The sequence below is a fragment of the Furipterus horrens genome, unplaced genomic scaffold (genome assembly GCF_987537825.1).
Source record: "Furipterus horrens unplaced genomic scaffold, mFurHor1.1.pri manual_scaffold_10, whole genome shotgun sequence".
NCBI lineage: Eukaryota > Metazoa > Chordata > Mammalia > Chiroptera > Furipteridae > Furipterus > Furipterus horrens.
This window is the reverse complement of record NW_028327180.1, coordinates 35012387-35035273: the sequence shown is the minus strand read 5'-3', so window position 1 is coordinate 35035273 and position 22887 is coordinate 35012387. Positions and strand designations below refer to the sequence as shown.

General features: G+C 35.3%; 1 protein-coding gene and 1 pseudogene across 9 annotated transcripts in view; one reads left to right on the top strand and one right to left on the bottom strand.

Moving 5' to 3' along the window:
- Positions 1–22887, top strand: part of HMBOX1 (homeobox containing 1) — a 170656-nt gene that overhangs the window by 119169 nt on the left and 28600 nt on the right. For all 9 annotated transcript variants that reach the window (XM_090289014.1, XM_090289011.1, XM_090289013.1 and 6 more), the window contains exon 6: positions 4775–4928. In XM_090289014.1, coding sequence (XP_090145140.1) covers positions 4775–4928 — 154 coding nt within the window. The remainder of the gene's footprint in view (positions 1–4774; positions 4929–22887) is intronic.
- Positions 5206–9376, bottom strand: LOC149999485 (small ribosomal subunit protein uS10 pseudogene; annotated as a pseudogene).

Below are 22887 nucleotides of genomic sequence, written 5' to 3'. Positions count from 1 at the left end.
GAGGGGAGGAGAGTCTCAGAAAAGAAACAGTGGCCTCTGACAGCACTTCTGTCTGGGAGAAATTTGCTTCTCCAGCTCTTGCCCTGATGACTGACACTTTAGTTCTTCCTGGTATGCCCTGGTGCCTTTTGAGCTGCTGCCCGTAAGCCCATGCATAGGCCCTTTAAGAGGACTGCCTGGGACTCCAGAAGCACTGCATCTCTCCCTCTGCCACAATCCCCGCTTGTTTTTACAGCCAGAAGCTCTGGGGACAGCTCTTCCCTGTACCAGAACCTTGGGCTAGGGCACCTGGTGTGGGCCTAGGACCCCTTGCTCCTCAGAAGGGACCTCTGCAGCCAGGATATCCTTCTCTATTTTTATCTGCCACAAGGGACTGACCCATTCCAGGTCTCCATCCCTTCTACCAGTCTCGATGTGGCTTCTTTATATCCTTAGTTGTAAGACTTCTGTTGAGCTAGATTTCAGGCAGTTCTGACTGATGGTGGTTCTGTAGTTTAGTTGTATTTTTTGTGTGGTTGTGGGAGAATGTGAGTACCACATTTACCTACACTGTCATATTAACCGAAAACCTTGGATTTTAACTTTTGGTTTTAGCTAAAGAATTATATTATTTCTTCTTATTCCGTGAACACTTTGAAACTGCTATTTTGTTTGGAATAGATGAACTAAAATTATGTTAATATCTAATAGCTTATCATCCACTGTATAGTTAGTAGTTGCTTATACTATATCAGAATCTTCTCTGCATGTCATTGCAGAGATGATTGGAATCCACCTAAATGTCTCTAGTCAAGAACTGGTTAAGTAAATTACTGAGTATGCTATATAGCTATTTTTTCCAAAAAGATAGCTTTATAGGAATTGGATTTATATGTGGTAATATTAAATTTGTAAATGAATAGAATAAGATACAAAACAATGAATCTAGTATATTGCCCTTTATATAGGGACACTCTCTCTCTCTCCTTCTCTCTCTCTCATGTAAACACAGACCATCTCTGCAAGGCAGTATTAGCAATTGATAAGAGTGCCTCTGTGGAGGGGACCTGAGAGACTGTTAACTAAATAACCTTTTGTACCATGTATTTGTACTCTATATTAAAATATATATATATAAGGTCTAATGAAAAAGGAGGGAAGGAGGCAAAAAATATTAGTCTGCCTTGTTAATAGCTTTTAAGATACAAAAAACTGAGGCTCTAGGTTCATATAGTACAGATGTGCTTTTGAGAGGCTGCTAGGTAAAAAATACATCACTAATTTTTATTGGTAGGTAGTTCTTTTATTTTATAAATTTTTCTTTGTCCAGAATAAAGAAATCAAAAGAAATGTAAATGGTATCATCCCTTTGCATATATTCTAAGAAAAAATTTCAAAATTAAGGAAAAATTACAAAATGAAAAAGTACTTTGTTTATGTAAATTTAAGCATTTAGAAAACAAAAAATGTACATTCTCTATTCCTGGGCTCAGAATATTTCTCTCTGTATACTTTGATTAAAGTTCTTATCTTTTTCAACGTCTTCTGTCTGGACCCAGTTGGGTAAGGATTTTTGTTGTTGGTGGTGGTGTTTTTGGTTTTTCTTTAAGTGGACTCAGCAAGAAAAATAATAGGATGGATATTTAGGTTATTTTTACTGATAATCCAATACATATAGATGTGTAGTGAAATTCTCTGATAAAAAGAACCATCGTCAGGATTTCCCAGCATAACCCAAAGCCTGCCAAGGCCTATGAATAAAATAGTATGATGGAAAGTGATCACAAACATTTTATCTTGTTTCTTATGAAAACATTTATAAGAAAATGCCTTTTTTTTTTTTTTTTTAAAGGAGTGAGTACTAAATTCAGCATGGTTGACATCAAAAGCTCCCTTATTTAATCAAATTAAGCTCAACAGTCTTTTCCCTTGTCTAATTTAAACATTACTATAGTAGACAGGATTGGCTGAATTCCTCTTGGCTCATGGCACAGACTCTGCATATTTTTAAACTAAACAATTAAATACAATTTGCCAAGAGGCTTATTCAGCAAGCACATGAAGTGAATTTGCAGAACTGCTGCAGAGTGTCAGAGCCTCAAGGAAGTCATGTGTGTGACATGGGGGTGGTTAAGACATTACTTTTGGAGAAGCTAGTTTCTGTGAATGGAGCCGTGTGACATGCTTGTAGTCCTCCTTTCAGCAGCTGCTTGGTGAAGGCTCACCTAGAAATAACCCTGATAAGGAAAGTATATGTACAAAGAATACATTTATCATGATTTAAAAACCTATCAGCAAATTAGGAAGAGGGCTTTTTTTTTTCCTCTTAGATTTGCTAGGTAAATGTGCAAAGTTTTGTCTTAATGGGAGCCCAATATAATGTGGTGGGGGGGAAATGTTTCTGTAGAGAAAATAGGTAAAATACTTCCCCTAAGGGGGGAAAAAAGTAGGCTGTTTAAAAAACCCAGAATTCGTATATTTTATTTCAGAGGCGTTTAAAGGCATATACATTGTTCCTGCATTCTGGTATCTCTGTGTTTTTCTGTCAGTCAATAATTTTGAACCCCTTCTTGGGTTATTCATTGCTGTCTATCCATTTTGACCAAAGCAAGGTGAATCAAGTTTTCTAGAATAAATCTGTTTATTGGAGTGTTTCCAGAGTGCCTCCTGTGCTATTTTTAAATATTGCTACATTAAAAAAAGAAAAAGAAGAAGAAAACCCTCAAAAGTAAAGTGATAACATTATGTTTCAAATGAATTGTGTTTACAAGTTTGAAATTACTCAGAATTTCCACTTTTTGTGCCTAAATTACCTTGATTTCTTTTAAAGTAACCAGGCCACTACTCACTTCTCCCTCTCCTTATTTTCCTCCTTCCTCTACTCCCCTTTCTTTTCCTTCCTAACAAATTTTATTTCATCTAATTTTTTTATAAAACATCTGAACAACACAGAATATTATTAAAAAGCCTAGTTATAGTACCAATTAACCCCAATACTAAGAAAGAACCATTATTATCAATTGACTTATTTCCCTCAACCTCATGATTGAGTTAAGCTTTTTTGCATTCTTGGTTTTATTTGTTCCCATTTATCACCCTGCTTAACTAAGAAAGCATGCTATCCATAGAGATGTGGCCTCCTATAATACATGGAATTCACTGACCATTCCCCATCCTCCACCCACTGAAGCCCGAATCTTCTATTCTTTTATCAGAGCCAGGACTTGGATAAGAGGACCTACTGCTTTACCCAGTCTGTTTCTACCTCTGTCTCGATCAACCATGATAGTAGCTTGGCTCTGTTTTGGACCTTTTATAACAGCTTTAGAACAAAGTTTACGTAGTTTACTTAGATAGATTCTAGTGCCCTTGTCCAGTTGTAATTCCTGTTTGCATTCAGAAAAGTACCAAAACAAAGATTTTTAAACCTTCCAGCTCCATAGTTCCTTCTGATGACTAAACTTTGTTAACTTTGAATTAGGCCCAGACTGAATTGCCAAGTTATCTTGGCAGAATGGGACCCTCTTTCTTGAACTGTGTATAAAAGGGTTTCGGTTTAGAGTTTCATAGTATGTGGGCCAGAAATTTTTTGATCCAGGGGTCAGCAGCAAAGCAAACTTTCTGTAAAGGGCCAGATAGTAAATATTTTAAGCTTTGTGGGTTATGTGGTCTCTGTCACAGCTACTTAACTCTGCCATTGCAGTGCCCCCCCCCCCAAAAAAAAGACAATATGTACATGAATGAGTATGGCTATATTCAAATAAAACTATTTTTATTTACTGATATGAGAGAGAGAGAGAGAGAGACAGACAGACAGACAGACAGACAGACATTGATTTTTGTTGTTCCACTTATCCATGCATTTAGCCAGGGCCCAAGTCAGACTAACTATGGCAACATGCCATAGTTTGCCATATGTTTTAAGACATAAATTTTTATTTATTGATTTTTTTTTTAAGAGAGAGAGAGGGGAAAAAAGCATCAATTTGTTGCTCCATAATGTTGGTGTCAGAGAAGGAAAACTCTGATTCCAAAAAACCTCCGCTGCCTTGCGGCATACCTCTTCAGGGGAAAAGCTAAGGGAGTAAACCCCGACAGAAAATCCGGAGCCGGAGTCCCTAAGGCGGTTTGACGTTGTAGTCAACACCGGCAACTCCTGCGGCGCACCTGAAGCCAAGCTGTATTGACTCCGTCTTTCCCTTGGACCCTTCAGCTGCGAAGAGAGGGGGGGTCTGCTGCATGGGCAACAGCAGACCCTCCATATCACCCTGCCCAGGCTCTGTAGCTTCAGCTTCACTGGAGAGGACACTCCAGCGTCATCGCAAGATGTTGATTCAACACGGGAGGAGACAGATACCGTGTCGCTCCGAGTCGGACTGCACAGCCATTCTCGGCGGTGCAGATAGACTCTTAAGAAGCTACACCATCGTCTCTCGAGACGGACGGCTGCCAACGAATGTTGGTGTATCAGGACAATGCTCTAACCCAATGAGCTACCTGGCCAGTGCTGGAAAAGAGATAGATTTTAAGCTTTGTTTCAAAAAATGACACAAAGATAAAGATGAATGACATTTTAAAATAATGTTGACTTTAAGGAAGAGTTTTTATTTCTTTGGATTTTTATTTTGATCAAATAATTTTTTAATTTTAAAAATATATAAGTATCAAAATATAAGTATTGGGCCTGAAAGTTTCAGTGGAGGGCCAAAAGTTTATTGTTGATTTCATGATATATTTATCATATTGGTTTTAATAAATTATAAGATATTTGCTAAAAATACCTTGTTTATTTCAGGGGCTACGCTAAGTATGAGACCAGCCCCTATTCCAATAGAAGACCCCGAATGGAGACAAACGCCTCCCCCAGTCTCTGCTACATCCGGCACCTTCCGACTACGACGAGGGAGTCGATTTACCTGGAGAAAGGAGTGCCTGGCTGTCATGGAAAGGTACATGTCTGCTTTTCCAGTGAGCAGTCTTTCAAAGAGAGACACTTAGGGTAGATCTGGACAGTTTTTACTTTAAGCAAGTAACTTGGGATCTAGGTTCTATCTCTAAAAGTATTCTTGAGTATTATAAATGTGTATTATTGAAATAAGGTGTTCTTACCATTGAGAATTCATAAAACTGGAGTTGACATCAATCAGTATAATAATGTCCTCAGTAATTTAAGAAACTTTAGAAGAATTTTTTTTAAACAACTGATAGTTTATTAAAAAGGTTGATTTAAGTATCTACCATGGTGACTTCAACCTTGACTCCTGGCTCAATACTGATGGAAGGAATCTGCTTAACAATCTCAGAAGGGCTGTGCAAGTCAATGAGTCTCTTGTGGATCCTCACCTGAAACTGGTTCCAAGTCTTAGGACACTCCCCACAAGGAGTTTTTCTTATAGTGATTCTCAGAGTCTTGGTAGCACCTGAACTGGTCCTTTCACTTTGAGATTCTTTTCCTTTGTGTCTTAAAGACTTCACGTTGCGGCTGGTTAGAGTAATTCTAATTTGGTGGATCAACACCTCTGGTTCCATGGGTGTCTTTCTGGTATCTTTAAGCCATACCTGTGGCGCGGCCTCCTAAGAACTTGTTCCTCAGTGAGCAAACAGCTGTGAGTCAGGAGTAGGAGTGGCTGACAGCTCAGTTGTAGCTGTGACCATGTTTCTCTCAAAGAGCTAGAAGAATTTTTAATATTGATCTTTATATTATATTCTGGAAAAACTCTTTAATATCTTATTTTCAAAAAAATAGTTGAAATTATATAGGAGGCCACTGAGAAATCCTTTTAATTTAAATTTTTTCAATTACATACAATATTACATTAGTTTCAGGTATACAACATAGTGATTAGAGATTTATATAACTTAAAAAGTGATTCCCCAATAAGTCTAGTACCCATCTGAACCATACACAGTTATTACAGTATTATTGGCTATATTTCCTATGCTGTACTTTACATCCCTGTGTCTTTTTATAGCTGCAATTTGTGCTTCTTAATCCCTTCACTGTTTTCATTTATCTCCACAACCCCCCTCTCATCTGACAACCATCAGTTTGTTTTCTGAATCAGTGAGTTTGTTTCTATTTTATTTGCTCATTTTGTTTTTTAGATTTCACATGTAAGTGAAATCATATGGTATTTGTCTTTCTGCTTAGCATAATAACTTCAAATATGTGGTATTTGTCTTTCTCTGTCTGCTTATTGCATTTAGCATAATACCTTCTTGGTCCATCCATGTTGTTGCAAATGGCAAGATTCTGTTCTTTTTTATGACTGAGTAATATTCCATTGCATATATGTTCTACTTCTACTTGACCCATTTATATATCGATGGACACTTAAGTTGCTTCCCTGTCTTGGCTATTGTAAATAATGCTGCAATGAACATAGGAGTGCATGTATCTTTTTAAATTAGTGTTTTGGTTTTCTTCAGATAAATATTCAAAAGTGGAATTGCTGGGTCATAAGGTAGTTTTAGTAAGTTTTTGAGGACCTCCACACTGTTTCGATAATGGCTGCACTGATTTACAATCCCACCAATGGTGCTCAAGGATTCCCTTTTCTCCACACTTCTTGACAACACTGGTTGTTTGTTGATTTATTGATGATAGCCATTCTGACATGTGTCAGGTGATATTTCACACTGGTTTTAATTTGCATTTCCCTGACGATTAGCTATGTCAGCATCTTTTTATATGTCATTTGACCATCTATATGTCCTTTTGGGAGAAATGTCTATTCAGGTCTTCTGCCAGTTTTTTAATTGAATTGTTTGTTCTTTGGTGTTAACTTGTATGAGTTCCTTATCAATTTTGGATATTAAACCCTTATTGGAAGTCTCGTTGGCAAATATCTTCTTACAGTCAGTAAGTTGTTTTTCGTTTTGCTGATGGTTTCCTTCGCTGTACAAAAGCTCTTTAGTTTAATGTAGTCCCATTTGTTTGTTTTTTCTTTTATTTCTCTTGCTCAAGGAGAGATAGCCCAAAAATTTACTAAGAGGGATGGATGTCAAAGATTTTACTGCTTATGTTTTCTTCTAGTGTTTTATGGTTTTAGGCCTTATATTTAAGTCTTTAATCCATTTTGAGTGTAAGAAAATGACCCAGTTTCATTCTTTTGCATATATTTGTCCAGTTTTCCCAGCACCATTTATTAATGAGGTTCTCTTAACTCCCCTCTGTTCAATATATTGTTGCCTCCTTTTTTGTAGATACAGGCATGGGTTTATTTTTGGGCTTTCTGTTTTGTTCCATTGATTTTTGTGTCTTTTAGATGCCAGCACCATGCTGTGTATAACTTTATAGCAGTGGTTCTCAACCTTCCTAATGCCGCGACCCTTTAATACAGTTCCTCATGTTGTGGTGACCCCCAACCATAAAATTATTTTCGTTGCTACTTCATAGCTGTAATTTTGCTACTGTTATGAATCGTAATGTAAATATCTGATACGCAGGATGTATTTTCTTTCTTTCTTTCTTTCTTTCTTTCTTTCTTTCTTTCTTTCTTCTTTCTTTCTTTCTTTCTCTCTCTCTCTCTCTCTCTCTCTCTCTCTCTCTCTCTCTCTCTCTCTCTTCTTTCTTTCTTTCTTTCTTTCTTTCTTTCTTTCTTTCTTTCTTTCTTTCTTTCTTTCTTTCTTGTTTATTTTATTTTTAGAGAGAGGGGAAAGGAGAAAGAGAGGGAGAGAAACATCACTGTGTGGTTGCCTCTCATTTATGCCCCCAACTGGGGACCTGACGTGCAACCTAGCTAGTCATGTGCCCTGACTGGGAATCAAACCAGTGACTGGGAATCGAACCAGTGGCTCAATCCACTGAGCCACAGCAGCCAGGGCTTGCAGGATGTATTTTCATTGTTACACATTGAACATAATTAAAGCATAGTGATTAATCACAAAAAAATTATGTAATTATATATGTGTTTTCCGCTGGTCTTAGGCAATACCTGTGAAAGAGTTGTTCGACCCCCAAAGGGGTTGCGACCCACAGGTTGAGAACCACTGCTTTATAGTATAGTTTGATAACAGATAGTGTGATATCTCCAATTTTGTCCTACTTTCTCAAGATTGCTTTGGCTTTTTGGAGTCTTCATGGTTTTATGTAAAGTTTTGGATTATTTATTTTAGTTCTGTGAGAAATGCTATTGGTATTTTGATAGGGATTACATTGAATCTGTAGATTGGTTTGTGTAATATGGAAATTTAAAATATATTCTTCCTATCCATGAGCACAATATATCCTTCCATTTATTTGTATCTTATTTAATTTCTTTGTTCAGTGTCTTATACATTTTTGAGTACAAGTCTTTTACCTCCTTGGCTAAGTTTATTCCTAGGGATTTTATTCTTTTTGATGCAATTGTAAATGGGATTGTTTTCTTAATTTCTCTTTCTGGTAATTTGTTATTGATAAAAATGCCACCAATTTCTGAATATTAATGTGTCCTGCTATTTTACTGAATCCACTTATAAGTTCTAATAGTTTTTTCGTAAAATCTTTAGGGTTCTCGTATATATAGTATCATTAATCTGCAAATAATGACAGTTTGGATGTCTTTTATTTATTTTTTTCTCTCTCTCATTGTTTAAGTACTGTGGCTAAGACTTCCAATACTATATTGAATAAAAGTGTTGAAAATGGACATGCTGTCTTATTCCTGACCTTAAACCAAAAAGCTTGCAGATTTTCATTGTTGAGTGTGATGTTAGCTGTGTATTTGTGTATGTGGCCTTTATTATGTTGTGGTATCTTCACTCTGTCCCCATTTTGCTGAGAGTTTTTAATCATAAATGGATGTTGGATTTTGTCTAATGCTTTTTTGCATCTATTGATATGATCATATTATTTTTTCTTTAATTTTGTTCATGTGGTGTATCAGGTTAATTGATTTGTGGATATAGAATCAAACTTGCATCCACTTAATCCCACTTAATCATGATGTATGATCTTTTTAATGTATTGCTATATTTCAGTGTGCTAATATTTTGTTGAGGATTTTTGCATCTATGCTCATCAAGCATATTGGCCAATAATTTATTTTTGTCTGGTTTTCGTATTAGGGTAATACTGGGAGGCCACTGAGATTTAACTTTCTTTGGTAAGCCTAAATGTGCTTAGTCTCAAAAGTTAGAAATACTTGTTTTTTACTTTGATTTGGTAATTAATTTTTTGACTATAACACCAGGACCTGATCCATAGTAGATACTTAGTATTTGTTTTTAAATTATATTTTTTGGTTATGCTATTATAGTTGTTCCAATTTTTCTCCCTTTGCCCCAGCTCCCTCAGGCAATCCCTACACCATTGTTCATCTCCATGGGTCATGTATGTAAGTTCTTTGGCTACTCCATGGCAATTCTGTAGCTACCTATTTGTACTACTTAATCCCCTTACCTCTTCACCCATTCCCCACATACCCGTCCCATCTGGGAACCATTTCAATTGTTTTTTTTTTTTTTTTTTTTTTTTTTAATGTTTTTTATTGATTATATTGTTACAACTCAATTGTTGATAGATATTGGTACTTTTTAAAATTGAATCGACATTGGATTCAGTTTTCCCATATGAAATAGTATAAATTAATTAAATATGATTATGAAATGTTCAGCATAATTAGGGTGGATCTAAGTAGAACTTTCCTTTTAGTCTCCTACTTATAAGTAATGTTTATAGGATTTTGTTTTGATAGAGAGTTTAGTATGCAATAAGGTAATAATTGTCCATTACGAAAAATATTTACTTTCTAAAATTAAATGAGGAAAAGAATATACTAAGCAAATGTAAAAACAATGGATTTTCATATTGACATTTTTCAATAATATCAGTAATAAAAAAGAGAAAGAAATTGAATATATAAAACTAGGTTTAACTTCTAAGCTGATATAGAATACATATTTACATTGAGAAACTTCACTCCCCCCCTCCCCCCAAATTATCTATTCTGACCAGTTGAATGACGTACTGGAAAGACCATTCAACTCAGAGTCAGAAGACCTAAAATCGCGTTTTTGTTTTGCTAGTAACCCAGCTGTGTAACTTTGTGGAGGTTACAAACTCTGAGCTGTAGCTTCCTCGTCCTGTAAAATGAAGTTTTTCAGTAGCCAGTAGTGAATTACATGTCACCTAGTACTTGGCCATCTCTCTTCCTGCCTATTTCCTGATTATTTCCTAGCTCAAAACATTGCTACCTGAAAGAGAAGGAGACTTAAAATGCTGATGTTCATGCCAGGTGTCTGTTCTTGTGATAATTTGAAATGAAAAGTTTGCTTAAGGAAAAGGTTGAATCCAGTAGCCAAATGAGACTATAGGTTATCACTGATGTCATCATCTGTTCCTTTCCTCACTCCCTTTATTATAGATAAGAGTAGAAGCCATCTGTTGAATAAAATGAGTCCTTATAAGCTTGATTAAAGTGAAAGAATGCGATATATTATCCTAGAGAACTGACCTTTATAATGATTTTTTTTTCTCATCAAATCTTGATTCTTTTAAAAACTTTCTTCAGAACTTACTGTGTAACAGACATGAATTTAAATAATGTCAAACCGATTTGCAATGTTGTACATTTTTCTCTGTGTAACCAAATAAGCTTTGGTATTAGTTTCTAGTTGGTATAAGTCCTAATTGTGCTACTGACTCATTTATTGAATTTTTTTGTTAAGATACCAATTACATTAATCACATAATGTCAGCGTGAGGAAGGATTAATTTAAAATTTGATAACATTATTAATGATAGGTGAAATTTCTAGTGCATTTTAAGAATTGAAAGTTGAAGGCTTTGCAGTTCTTTTTATATTTCTTCCCAAGGCGACAAGAACGAGCCACAGTATCACAGTGATTCAATTTCAGTTAACAAAATAGCAAGCTCTTACCCGTATAAGGCTCCCATTTAATCTTAATTTTCACTTTTTAACCTTAATTTTAATTAATAAGTGTCTTTAATCCAGGAATTGGTTACCTTTGGTTTAATTTTATCTTACCTGGCACAATCAGGAAGAAGTTTGTGGTTTATTTCAGTAGTTGCAAAAAGCCTTTCACAATATTAATAGCAATAGTAAAGAAGGTCACAGTGTGATTTTTTAACAGTGGAAATAAAACTTTTAATTTTATTTATTTTTATTTACTCATATTTTTAGAGAGGGCGGAAGAGGGGGCAACATTGATTGTTACACTTATTTATGCATTCATTGGTTGATTCTTGTATGTGCCCTGACCAGAGATAAAATCCCCAACCTTGACATATCTGGACCACACTCCTAACCAACTGAGCTCCCCAGCCAGGGAAGAACTTTTTATTTTCTAACACGGAATATAAATTCCCCAGCCTCAGAGCAATGCATATATATATATGCAATGCATATATATATATGGGTGAATATATATGCACAGACTGTAAAACCAGAAAAGTACTAGTCTTACTCACTTAAATTGGTATGTCAAAAATTATTATGTTCTTCACACTGTACACCAAGATAAATTTCAAATAAATTTAAAAAATGAATCCATATAAATAATAGAAGAAAACATTGGTAATTCCTTCATATCCTGGAGATGGAGAAATTTTTCCTAACACTGACTCAAAAATCCAAAAGCAATAAGGGAAAGGATTGACTAATTTAATTGCATAAATTAAAAGAAAAACTTGGGGGTGTGGGACATGAGTAAAGTAAAAAAAAAAAAAAGAAAAAGAAAGAAAGAAAAATTGAAATATTTGCCACTTTTAATTATTTCTGATATATGAAGAACTTTTAAAAGGGAGAAGAGATCTAAAACTGGGAAAATGGACTAAGGATATCATCAGAAAAACACATACAAACGTTCCTTAAACATATGAAAAGATGTTCAGTGTAACTCATGGTAAGAGAAGTTGAAATTAAAATTATACTAAGATGCCATTCTTCTATCGTATTGGCAAAAATCTAAAAGTTCCACATTTTCTGTTGATTGGGCTGTGTAGAAATGGGCACTCTCAAGTGTTGCTCGGGAGAATGCAAAGTGCTACAACTGTGGAGAGGAACTTGACAATATCAGAGAAAACTGCCCATGAGTTTGTCCTTGTCTCAGCATTTCTACACCTAGAAAATTCTCCCAAAGATACACTGGCATAATCTGAAAAGGTAGCAGCCTTTTCTTGATGGTGACCTTTGAAACATGCAAGATTTTAATTTTGATGAAGTCCAATTTAATTTTTGGCTGTTGTTTATGCCTTTATTGTCTTACCTAAGAAGGCTTTGCCTAAAATCAAAGTCACCAAGATTTATTCTTATTTATTCTAAGAGTTTTGTATTTTTAACTCTCTACTTAGGCCTCTGGTGCATTTTGAGTTAATTTTTGTATGTGATGTGAGGGGCACAATATTATTTTGCACGTGAATATCCAGTTGTCCTAGCACTGTTGATAAAACTATTCTTTTTCAAGTCTTGTACCCTTGTCAAAAATCAGTTGACTATAAATGTGAGGGTGCATCTCAAGTTTCTTCCGTTGATGTATATGTTTATCGTTATGGCACACTATATTGTCATGATTACTGCCACACTGTGTAAAATTTGAAATCTGGAAGAATGAATTCTATGCTTTCTTTTTTAAAGATTATTTTAGGTATTCTGGGTCCCTTGGCATTTCCATATGAATTTTAGAATCAGTTTCTTCTACAAAGCCAGATATAATTTTGATGGGAATATTCTGTAATCTTGAATTCAATTATAAACAGTAATATAATTGATTATATTTTCTCTTGAAAGTGGGTGAGGGGACTTTTCAGCTCTCCTTACTCAAAAGGCCTATTAACAATGATCCACCTAGTAGAAATTAGCATACCTGCAGCCCAGGGTCTGATTATAAGTACCATTAGCACTCCTTGAAGAAATGTCTGATTCCAGACCTGGAATGGGAAATATACATGATGAGATCAGACGTCTTGTTAAACAAGGCCATTCCAGATACGTGATATCAAAAGGACTCAGGAGCTACCTTGAAGAGTCTCCCACTGACTAAAGAAGGGGGCAATTTGAATATTAGTAATAATAACAATTACAATAGATTGAAACACATCAAACTTATTAAAACTCCATGTATAACAATGATACTAAAAACATTATTGGTCACATTTGGAGAATATTTTAAAGTGGTAAAAGGAAAGAACTGAGTATTTTACAGGCCTTTCACATATGAACTTTATCTTTGATTAACCAGAGTTTTTCTCTGATGGATTCCAGTTAATAAATGAAAAAGGAATAATATAGTTAGAATATTATCATTTTGTAAACACCTAATGAAATGATAGATCTGACGATGATCATTAATAGCTGCTAACATCCCCAAAAGTCAGGAAACCAGGCATTATATACCGCTTGGAGGTACACACCCCAGTATTCTTTCCAACAAAATGGAATCAAATCAATCCTTTAGACCCAGCTCCAAGTTTATAGGAAATATGGAACTAAGTTCTGTTAAACAATACCATGGGGATTCAAGTCAACAAAATCAATGATGTGGGAGACCCTAAGAATAACAACTCAGTTTCTTCAGGTGTTTTAAAAAAATCTTTTGAACATAGGTTAGGTAAATGATTCTTGTTTCAGTTATGATAATGGTTGCTTATATATAAATGGTGCTATATTTACAAAAATAAAAGTTCTTTTTAGAAATGTGTACTGAAATATATAATAATATGATAAAATGATATGATGTCTGGGATTTAACATTAGCACAAGGTGGATAAACAGGGGCAAGGGTGTGGATAAAACAAGCGCAGTATCAGTTAGTTGATGATTTCTATAGCTTGGTGATGTTCTCCTGGGATTTCATGGTACACTTCTCTTTATTTTTGTATACGTAGTACATGTGTGTTAAAGGAGGATCTGAATTTTAGATCAAATCACATGGAACTATGAGAAATGAAAAGTCTTCACAAAAACTCAATTACACAATGTTATCTAATAATAACATTTACTTAACAAATATTTGAGTGTCAATGCAGTAGGTGAATGTAGTAGTTCCTGCCCTCTTGGAGTCTATGGTCAAGTTGGAGAGACAAACATTAATCACATGATCACACAAATGCAGGTAACATTGTAGCTGTAATACATGTATGAAAGGAAATGTACTTAGTGCTGAAAGAGCTTATAACAGGGAATATGGTGAGAATTTATTAGGTAAAAGGAAAGGAAAAAGTGTTGCAGGTAGAGAGGAGAACTGTAGTCATGTGCTCTCTTTACATTTAAGTTATTTAAAATTAAATAAAATTTGTAACATTTCAAGTGCCTAGAAGTCATGTGTGGCTACCAACAGCACAGTTAGGAACATTTCTATCATCGCAGAAAATGTTATTGGACAGCTCTGATACAAAACCACTGTATCTCATCCCCAATGGAAAGATGTGGTTGTATTTACCCTGTAATAATTTGTTCTTGTTTTCCTCTTTATTTAAAATCTTAAGGTAAATACAGATATAAATTAAAAACCAAACATTAAGTCCAGTGAAATATTTTAGAAAATTTTCTGTGACCATGACAGGAACGGGTATTTCACTACTTCACATATCAAAGTTAATAGGCTTCTACATCCTTTTCTTCATCTAGCCCTGCTTTTCAAAGTGCAAGATTTAATAATCCATTATTTATCATGATTGGTCTTTTTTCTCTAGCATTCAGTTATCTTTTTATCAAGATTGTGTTTTTACACACTGCATTTCGTGGGTATGCCTCTTGAGTGTCATTTGTGACAGTTCCTTATACACACAAACTTTTTTCCTGCTCTTTATTTGTTGACGAGACCAAAGATTTGTCCTGATGAATTTCCCACACTTTAGATTTGGCCAATTACATCCTCATAGTTTTTCTTACCATGATGACCTCATATTGTCTGTACACAGGTAGTTAGACCTAGGGTCTTGATTAGATTCTGGTTCAGTTCTTTTGGCCCATAACTGGTGTGTTATTCTTTTTATTACATCATATAAGTAGGCACATAATGTCTGGATGTCCCATTTTTAGTAATCTTATGATTAATCAGTGGATTCAGTGCTATCATCCCGATCCACTTATTATAAAGTTCCCCACCTACCAAATAGTTTTAGAGCAGTGATTCTTAATCCTGGCTGTATATTAGGATCGCCTGGGAGCTTTTTAAAATATGAACGACTTTTTTCCTGACCAACTGAATCATAATTTCTGGGTGTGGGACCTAGGCAGAGGTATATCTGAAAAGTTCCCAAGTTATTCTAAAGAACAGCCAGGATCCGAAACCACTGTTTTGTCATGTACTGATGATTTTTTTCCTAGTAAGTTATTTCATAAGGGGTTGCAAAATGGGTGTGTTCCAATTTTTTCATTTCTTTTGCATTAATCAGCTGGAATTTTTCTATAAAGAACTTCTCAACTCTTCAGTCACCTTGAAATATATTACCTCATATAGTTGCAGGTGGGGGCGCTAGCCTATAAGCAGTTATGGAACTGAGAAATAAGTGCTGTTATGAAGATAGGTGATAGGTTTGCAGGATCATGAGATGCATACACGCAGAAGAGAGAGTCAGGAAGCCTTTCCCAGAGTGGTGACAGTGTGGCTGCACTCTAATGGATGACGGATGGTTCACCAGTTACAGAACCAGGGAAATGATACTGTGATGTTAGGAGATAATCCGGAAGTTTTTCGTGGCCAAACATTGGGTTTTTCATTAGGAGCATCTCTACTTTGATGCTTCAGGGCTTCATCATATTATGCATGCTTTAATTAAGTAAGTACCATGTTTATTTATACCACAGCTTTGGTTTTCAGGATTCATCACTAAGGAGATTAAACTGGATCAGATTGGTCTGTTGGATAACATTAGTGGGAGTATGGAAGATCGGCAAAAAATCAGCCAATCAAGTATGTATCTGAGCACATACATGCCTAGAGTCAAGAGGAGGTAAATGTAAGATAACTATAATTTGTACTATCTGTCCCATGTTAAGGCAGTAACAGCTTATATTTGAATAAGATGTAATTATACAGTTATATATTTATAATTATTGATCTTATTTATTATTATTCCATATGATAATTGATCTTATTTAATCTTTACAATTCTGTACAATAGATATTTTATTATTTACAGTTTATTTTTAAGAACTGCAGAGCCCTGGCCAGTGTGGCTCAGTTGGCTGGAGCGTTGTCCCATAACCAAAAGGTTGTGGGTTCCATTCCCTCTCAGGGCACATGCCTGGGTGGCAGGTTTGATCCTGGACCCGGCACGTATGGGAGGCAACTGATAGATGTTTCTCCCTCATATTGAAGTTTCTCTTTCTCTCCCTTCCAGTCTCTAAAAGCAGTGACAGAAAGTGACTAGCCTTTAGGTGCATGTAAATGGATTGGAGGAGGGATATACTGAGGCCAGCTAGGAGGCTGTTGTTAGAGTAATTTATGCATGAGTGGTGAGGGCCCAGACTATAATATCAAAGCAAAGGGAAAGAAAATGAATAGATGGTAATAGATATCAGGGGGAAAAATGAAGATACAAGCCAACCTAACCTAGTTACAGATCGAACAGAGATGACGGAGCAGGAAGTCTAAAGGAGGGCTTAGTGATGGAGATGCTTAAAGAGCATTCATCTAGAAGACAGAATCAGTACTATTAAAAACAATTTGTCAGTGGATTGAGCGTCGGCCTGCGAGCCAAGTGTCGCTGGTTCGATTCCCAGTCAGGGCACATGACTAGGTTGCACGTCAGGTCCCCAGTTGGGGGTGCAAGTGAGAGGCAACCACACAGTGACGTTTCTCTCCCTCTCTTTCTCCTTTCCCCTCTCTCTAAAAACAAACAAACAAACAAACAAATAAATAACTAATTTAAAAAAAATAGTTTGACTTTGGGCAAATTATTCAGCATCTTTTAACTGCAACTGCCATATTTATAAAAAGAAGAGTTAAGTATTATGATAGAGTAAAAAGTGGATGGGCTTTAGAGCCATACAGACTTCCATTTAATTTCATCTTTGCCTTATGATAATCTTTAGGAATTTTCTGTTCTCTGTAAAATGGAATCATTATTATGAGAAGTTAGGAAATTTATGTGAAATAATGTACGTAAAGCACATATTAGAATGCCTTCCTCATAATCAGTGTTAAACAGTTTTTAAAAAAATCTAAGCTCCTTCTACTTAAAGAGCTTTGACTGTGAAGACATCTCAAAATTTCAACGTTAGGAGATTTCAGTGGCACTAGAAATGAAGATTTAGGAGCCATCAATATATTATAGGTATAAAGTCACCAGTGTAAATGAACCTAGTTAAATCCTACTCTTCTGTTTCTGCGTTTTTTTCTTATACTGTTTCTGCATTTTTGCAGCTAAATGTGGCTGGAGGAAAACTTAAAACCCTGCTGACTGATCTCATTTTAAATTTATGACCTTGAACCTCAAGTGGGTCTTTAATTCTGCCAAACAATCATACTCTACCTTCCTGGTTCATTCCTTCTCACTCTCCTGAACAGTTTTTTCACACTTTGTTCTCTGCAGACTCCCCACCTTTGTTCTCCTGATGACCTTGCTTCCTGTTTAAATGAGGAAAGCGAAGCACTTGGAGAAGAATTCTAGCTAGCATAGAACACACACAGATTCTGTGTTCCTGCCTCTCACCATCCCCAAAGCACTTCAGTAACATTCCCTACCATGAAAAAAATTTTTTTCCTACCACATATTTTAGTGTCTGGCTAACAGTAAGTAGATACTCATTTTACATGTATATCCCTCCCCACCCCTCTTTTTTGCCTTTTTCACCTCTCTGACTTCATTGCATTATGTGTACCACATATTTGACTTTTAATATCTAACTCCAGAAACATTTATTGTCGCAAAGGACAGTATTACGTGATTCTGTTTATATGAAATATTCAGAATAGGCAAATCTATAGAGACAGAAAGTAGATATGTGGTTGCCTGGGGCTGGAGAATAGAGGTGTTTCGTGTGTGGGTGGGTGAAAGCTAAGGAGTGTTGGGTTTCTTTTTGTGGTGATGAAAATTTCCAAAATTGATTGTGGTGATGCTCACACAACTTTTTGACTGTACTAAAAGGTATTGAATTGTATACTTTAAGTTGGTCAATTTTTTGGTATGTGACTTATATCTCAATAACGCTGTTTTTAAAAGAAACATTTAGTGCATTGTTAAGAGCTTCACATGTACATGCGGGGCAAAAGTAGGTTCACAGTTGTTCTTAATGGAAAATACTACAATAATAATAATACAACTTGGTTTCTTGTACTCACAACTGAAAACCTACTTTTGCTCTACCCTATATTTATCATTTGGATTTAATCCTCACAGCGTCGTGCTTTATCCTTTTTCTAATGATGCAGCCAAGGCTTTAGGAGGTTGCGTAAATTCCCAGGGCCACAACCTCCTAAGGGGCCCAGCCCTGTGTAGACCTTTAGACAATATTAACCATAGATTTGAGTTGCGCTTATTAACTAAGAGGAGTGTTCTTTTTATTTGGATGTACACTGATTTTTCTTAATATATGGACTTGGCCTTTGTTAACCCTGAAGTCTGATGCCACTAGATTAACATGTGTTGCAGCCTTCCGTCTGTTTAAGAGCATATGGAGATTGTAATGAGGGAACGATGAAACAGGAATGGCAAAACAATCCATAATTGTTGAAGCTGGATAATAGTACATGGGGGCGCATGGGTTTACTATACTTTGAAGGTTTGAAATTTCCCATAATTAAAAATATTTTTGTTCTCATTGTTTAAAGAGGACCTGACTAGATTTTAATGAACAAAATATATTTAGATAACTAATATTTATTCATTCACTCATTCATTTATCAAGCATCTGGTATGGGCTAGCACTGAGCTAACCTTACCTCAAGTAGTTTACATATTCACAAGAGGAAAAAAGCATCTATATCATGTGTCTGAAATATCTATATATAAATAATGTATAAATAATGTAAGACTCAAATGTGATTTCTATTCAGCAAACCTAACTGTCCCTTTGTTCACCCATACAATGATGTACTTACGAGGTATGAGGGAAGGTGGTAGAGATGGAGAGACTACATTTCAGAGTGAAAGGAGTAGGGGATGAGGAACCCAGGAGGCCTGAAAAGTCTCAGAGTGTGTGTTCAGAAGTTTTGGAGGCTTTCTGGCCTAGGAGAAAGCTTCCAATGTGCTCTTCCCTTTTTAACCTCTCGGCATTTTGGGCTGGATATTCTTTTAGCTTTGGAAACCAGTGTATCTCTGGAATGTTGGATATATGACTGGTACACAGAAGGGGGAGACCTGGCTATTGTACCTATTCCGATCTCAAGACAGAAAGATAAAAGAAACCTTCGAATTCCCTTATACAGGTTTCCAGTTCCAATTAAGCAAGATGGAAAGAGAAGCAACAACTTGGAAAGGGCTTTAACTAGATACAGGAATAAAATGTAAGAGTATCTAGCTGTGACAGGCAGAAGCAGTAGAACATAATGGTTGAGAGTACCAGCTTTGAAGCCAGATTTGTGTCTATAGATAGTATATTGCTCTTATTTTTCATCAAAGTAGCTGAATGGTGAGTCTGTATCTGGGTGTGTTCAGGAAAAGGATGGCAAAATGAATACCTCTGTGTGTGTGTGTAATTAAAATTATTGCATATTTTTTATGGACTAGCACACCTGTAATATATATTTTGTTCCTCTTACATACTTTTCGTGTTCCCCTTCAGTGAACAATATAAAACAAAATCACTACTAAAACCCAGAACCCCATGAAATTATAAGTAAAACAGCATTTGTTTTTTTAACTTTTGCCAGTCTCCAAAACACAACTTTAAAAATTAACCCAAAACATTTTCCTGACCTCCTCCAACATGCAAAGAATCAGTATAAAATTTTCAGCTTGATAATGTCTCTTCCCTCCCAGATTTAAGCATCTAAAAATAGTTTCTTAGGATAAAGATGTCTCTTCCTGGAGAAGAACATCATCGTCACCACAATGTAACAAACCAAAATTAAAATTTGGTGTCCCTCCTGTTCATGTGACATGTTATCCAGTCTGAGTATATAGTCTGGATTAGAGGCGTGGGTCAGTGTACAAAGCATTTTCTGTGTATTATACATCCTGGGAGAACCAACAGAAAACAAATTGTATAGTGGGTTTCTAGAATGTTGCTTGAAGTTTCTGTAATTTAATTCTCTTGGTGTTTTCTGCATTTTGGAATTTTTCCCAGAACAGTTTATTAGTACTTGGATTTTGGTTTCAGTCTCTTTTCTTTCTTCTTTTTACTTTTAATTTTTTTTCATGAATACTTGGACTGTGAAGGTTAAAACAACCAATAGTTCCTGAAACTAAATTCTATATTTAACTGCAGACTGGGTGTGGTTCAGACAACTGCATTGCAAGCTCGCTAGTGTTTTGCCAGTCATCAAAAGCCTGACCTACAGGGAACATTTCTTTTCCTAGTCCTCTGACTCTGAAATCTGCTGAATTATGATGATGCGATGGTATATGTATGGTATACACTTTTGTGGGTATAAGTAAGAGACAAAATTGTTGCATAGATTCAAACTTGGAGGGGCCCTGGAAGATCTGTTTTACTTTTGTCTTCTTCTGTAGTAATCTCTGAATGATATTAACCTGCACTATTTTCATGGTGCTGTTTCCCATAATTCTTTTTACCTTTAATGACCACTATGCAATTAAAAATTTTTTTACACAGGAAGTCTTCGCCACTTCAGGTCCCATTTTGTGAGGCCACATTTTCTTTTAATGTTTTCTCCTTCTTATTTTGCTTTATTAGTTTGATAAAATAGTATTTATTTTCTTCATTACCATAAAAATAGAGAAATAGCTGCTTGTTCTCCCCTCTTTAAAAAAAATCTCTTGAAGAGAATCCTGTTACTTTGTAAAATGGATAATCACCTTTTTCTTCCTTAGCAATACTCTTGTGTATTGTTTAATATAGTATCCCAATATTATTTGGTGCCTTTCATACTAAACAGAACTCCATGAAGAGACCCTGTTCATTTCAGTAAGATTCCACCTAGCCAGAAACAAATTAGAGCAGAATGCTTTCCTTATATTACTATTCTGAGAGATTGAGACCTGTCCAGTTGTTTCTTTGAATGACAGCTTGTATCATGTGAACAATAAAAGGACTGATTTGCCTTCCTTGTACAAAAATACAGAAATTGCATCTGCTGACAACTGATTCAAGTTTAAGCAGCATTTAAGCTAAGGATTGTCCTTTGATTTCATTTACCTATATTCAGTCACCATTTCTGCAGAGAATAAGAGAAACCTTAAAGATCATCTAGTTCCAACAGTTTGTCTTTTAGACCCAGAACCTATACCTAGGAGGTTAATTAACTTGGCTCAACTCACAGAAGAAATAAGATTAAGTTGCCCATTTTGAATCCATAGCCACGTGAACCACAGAATGATTTTTTTTTAAATGTATTCACCAAACTTCTCAGATCTTTCTCTTCATCTTCTTTCATTTTTACTGGCAAACATTTATTGGCTGTCTGTTATGTGTTGAGCTACATGCTGAGAATTGGGATCCAAAGATGCATAAGAAGTCTTTATTATATTTAATTGACTTTCTTCTTTCCTGTGTTTATTCTTTATCCATCTCTTATTCCTTTCAAACCTTCTTAATCTTTCTTTTTTCCTCCTGAACTCTTTTCTGTATCTTTTTCTTCCTCACTTTCTGTTCTTTTATTTGCCAGAAAAACTAATAATTTGTTTCTTTCTTCTTCCCTCTTACACTTTTCTTTTCAGTACATCTCCTATCCTACCAACTCCGTTCTTCTTAGTTGCTTCTTAGTTGATTGTAATGTAAACTGGAGTAATTCTTTAGCAGTTTTTATACTTACGAATAAAGTATTATGCTCCCATTTTATTTAAAACGCAAATTGGTTGATATAAATATTTGTAAGAATTAGTAAATGTTATAGAATTTCCAAGGGTCTTTCAAATTTTCAAAATTGTATTGTGCTATGATTCTGAAGAATCATAGTTCTTGTGTGGAGCCTTTGTTCCCTCTTAGACTTTTGATAAGAAAATACTTCCCACCCTAGAATTAAATCTTTGGAGAATAATTGGTACTTAACATAAGAACATGAACAGACTAAATTCAAAGAACAAAATCAGCTCCATGATAACTAAGTTCCATCAGAAGACCAGTTTTCTAGGGTTCTATGTGTAGACACATAACCTATCTCATTACCTTGTTTGGCAGTCGGGTTGTATTCTGATCCCTCAATTTCTATGTTGATATACATATTATAGTAATGAAATACTTTAAGGTATTGAAATTCCTGAAAATGCAAAGAAATCGTCATTCACCTACTTAACAGTCTAGGTAGTAAGGATTACTTCCTTCTTCCTTATAAAGTGAAAAACCTAAAAATATTCTCATTGTTTAGAAGTTTTCTTATTTTTCATTTTATTTCTAAGAGTAAAACTTTCTTCAGTACTTTACAATTGCAAAGAAACCTACATCTCATTTTCTACTTTGTTATGTTGCTGCTGAATTTAGTAGACTGTCTGGAAAAAAAAAATGTTTTTCACATCTAGGATCAAAGAAACTATGTGTGTGACCTGGATAGTGATTTTGCTTGGATAAGAAATTCAGTGAATTTATTTCCAATTTCTTTACATTTGACCATGATAGCTTTTTAGCAAGAGGCTAAGTCAATAATGGTGAGTCTACTAAGTGGAAGGTCATGGTAAAATGACAGATGTGGCCTACGTAGATTTGAGGAAAAATGCAAATGAAATAGTATTAGGAGAAGAAAAATTGCATTATTATAATGTAAAAAGTCATAAATGTACAAAGATAAAGATTGGGAGAGGTAATAAAATTTTAAACAAATGATTTTCCCTAAATGTTAAATAGTTAGTACATTTTTATGTTACTTTGTCTTTTTGTTTCTTTCTGATAATACAGTTGT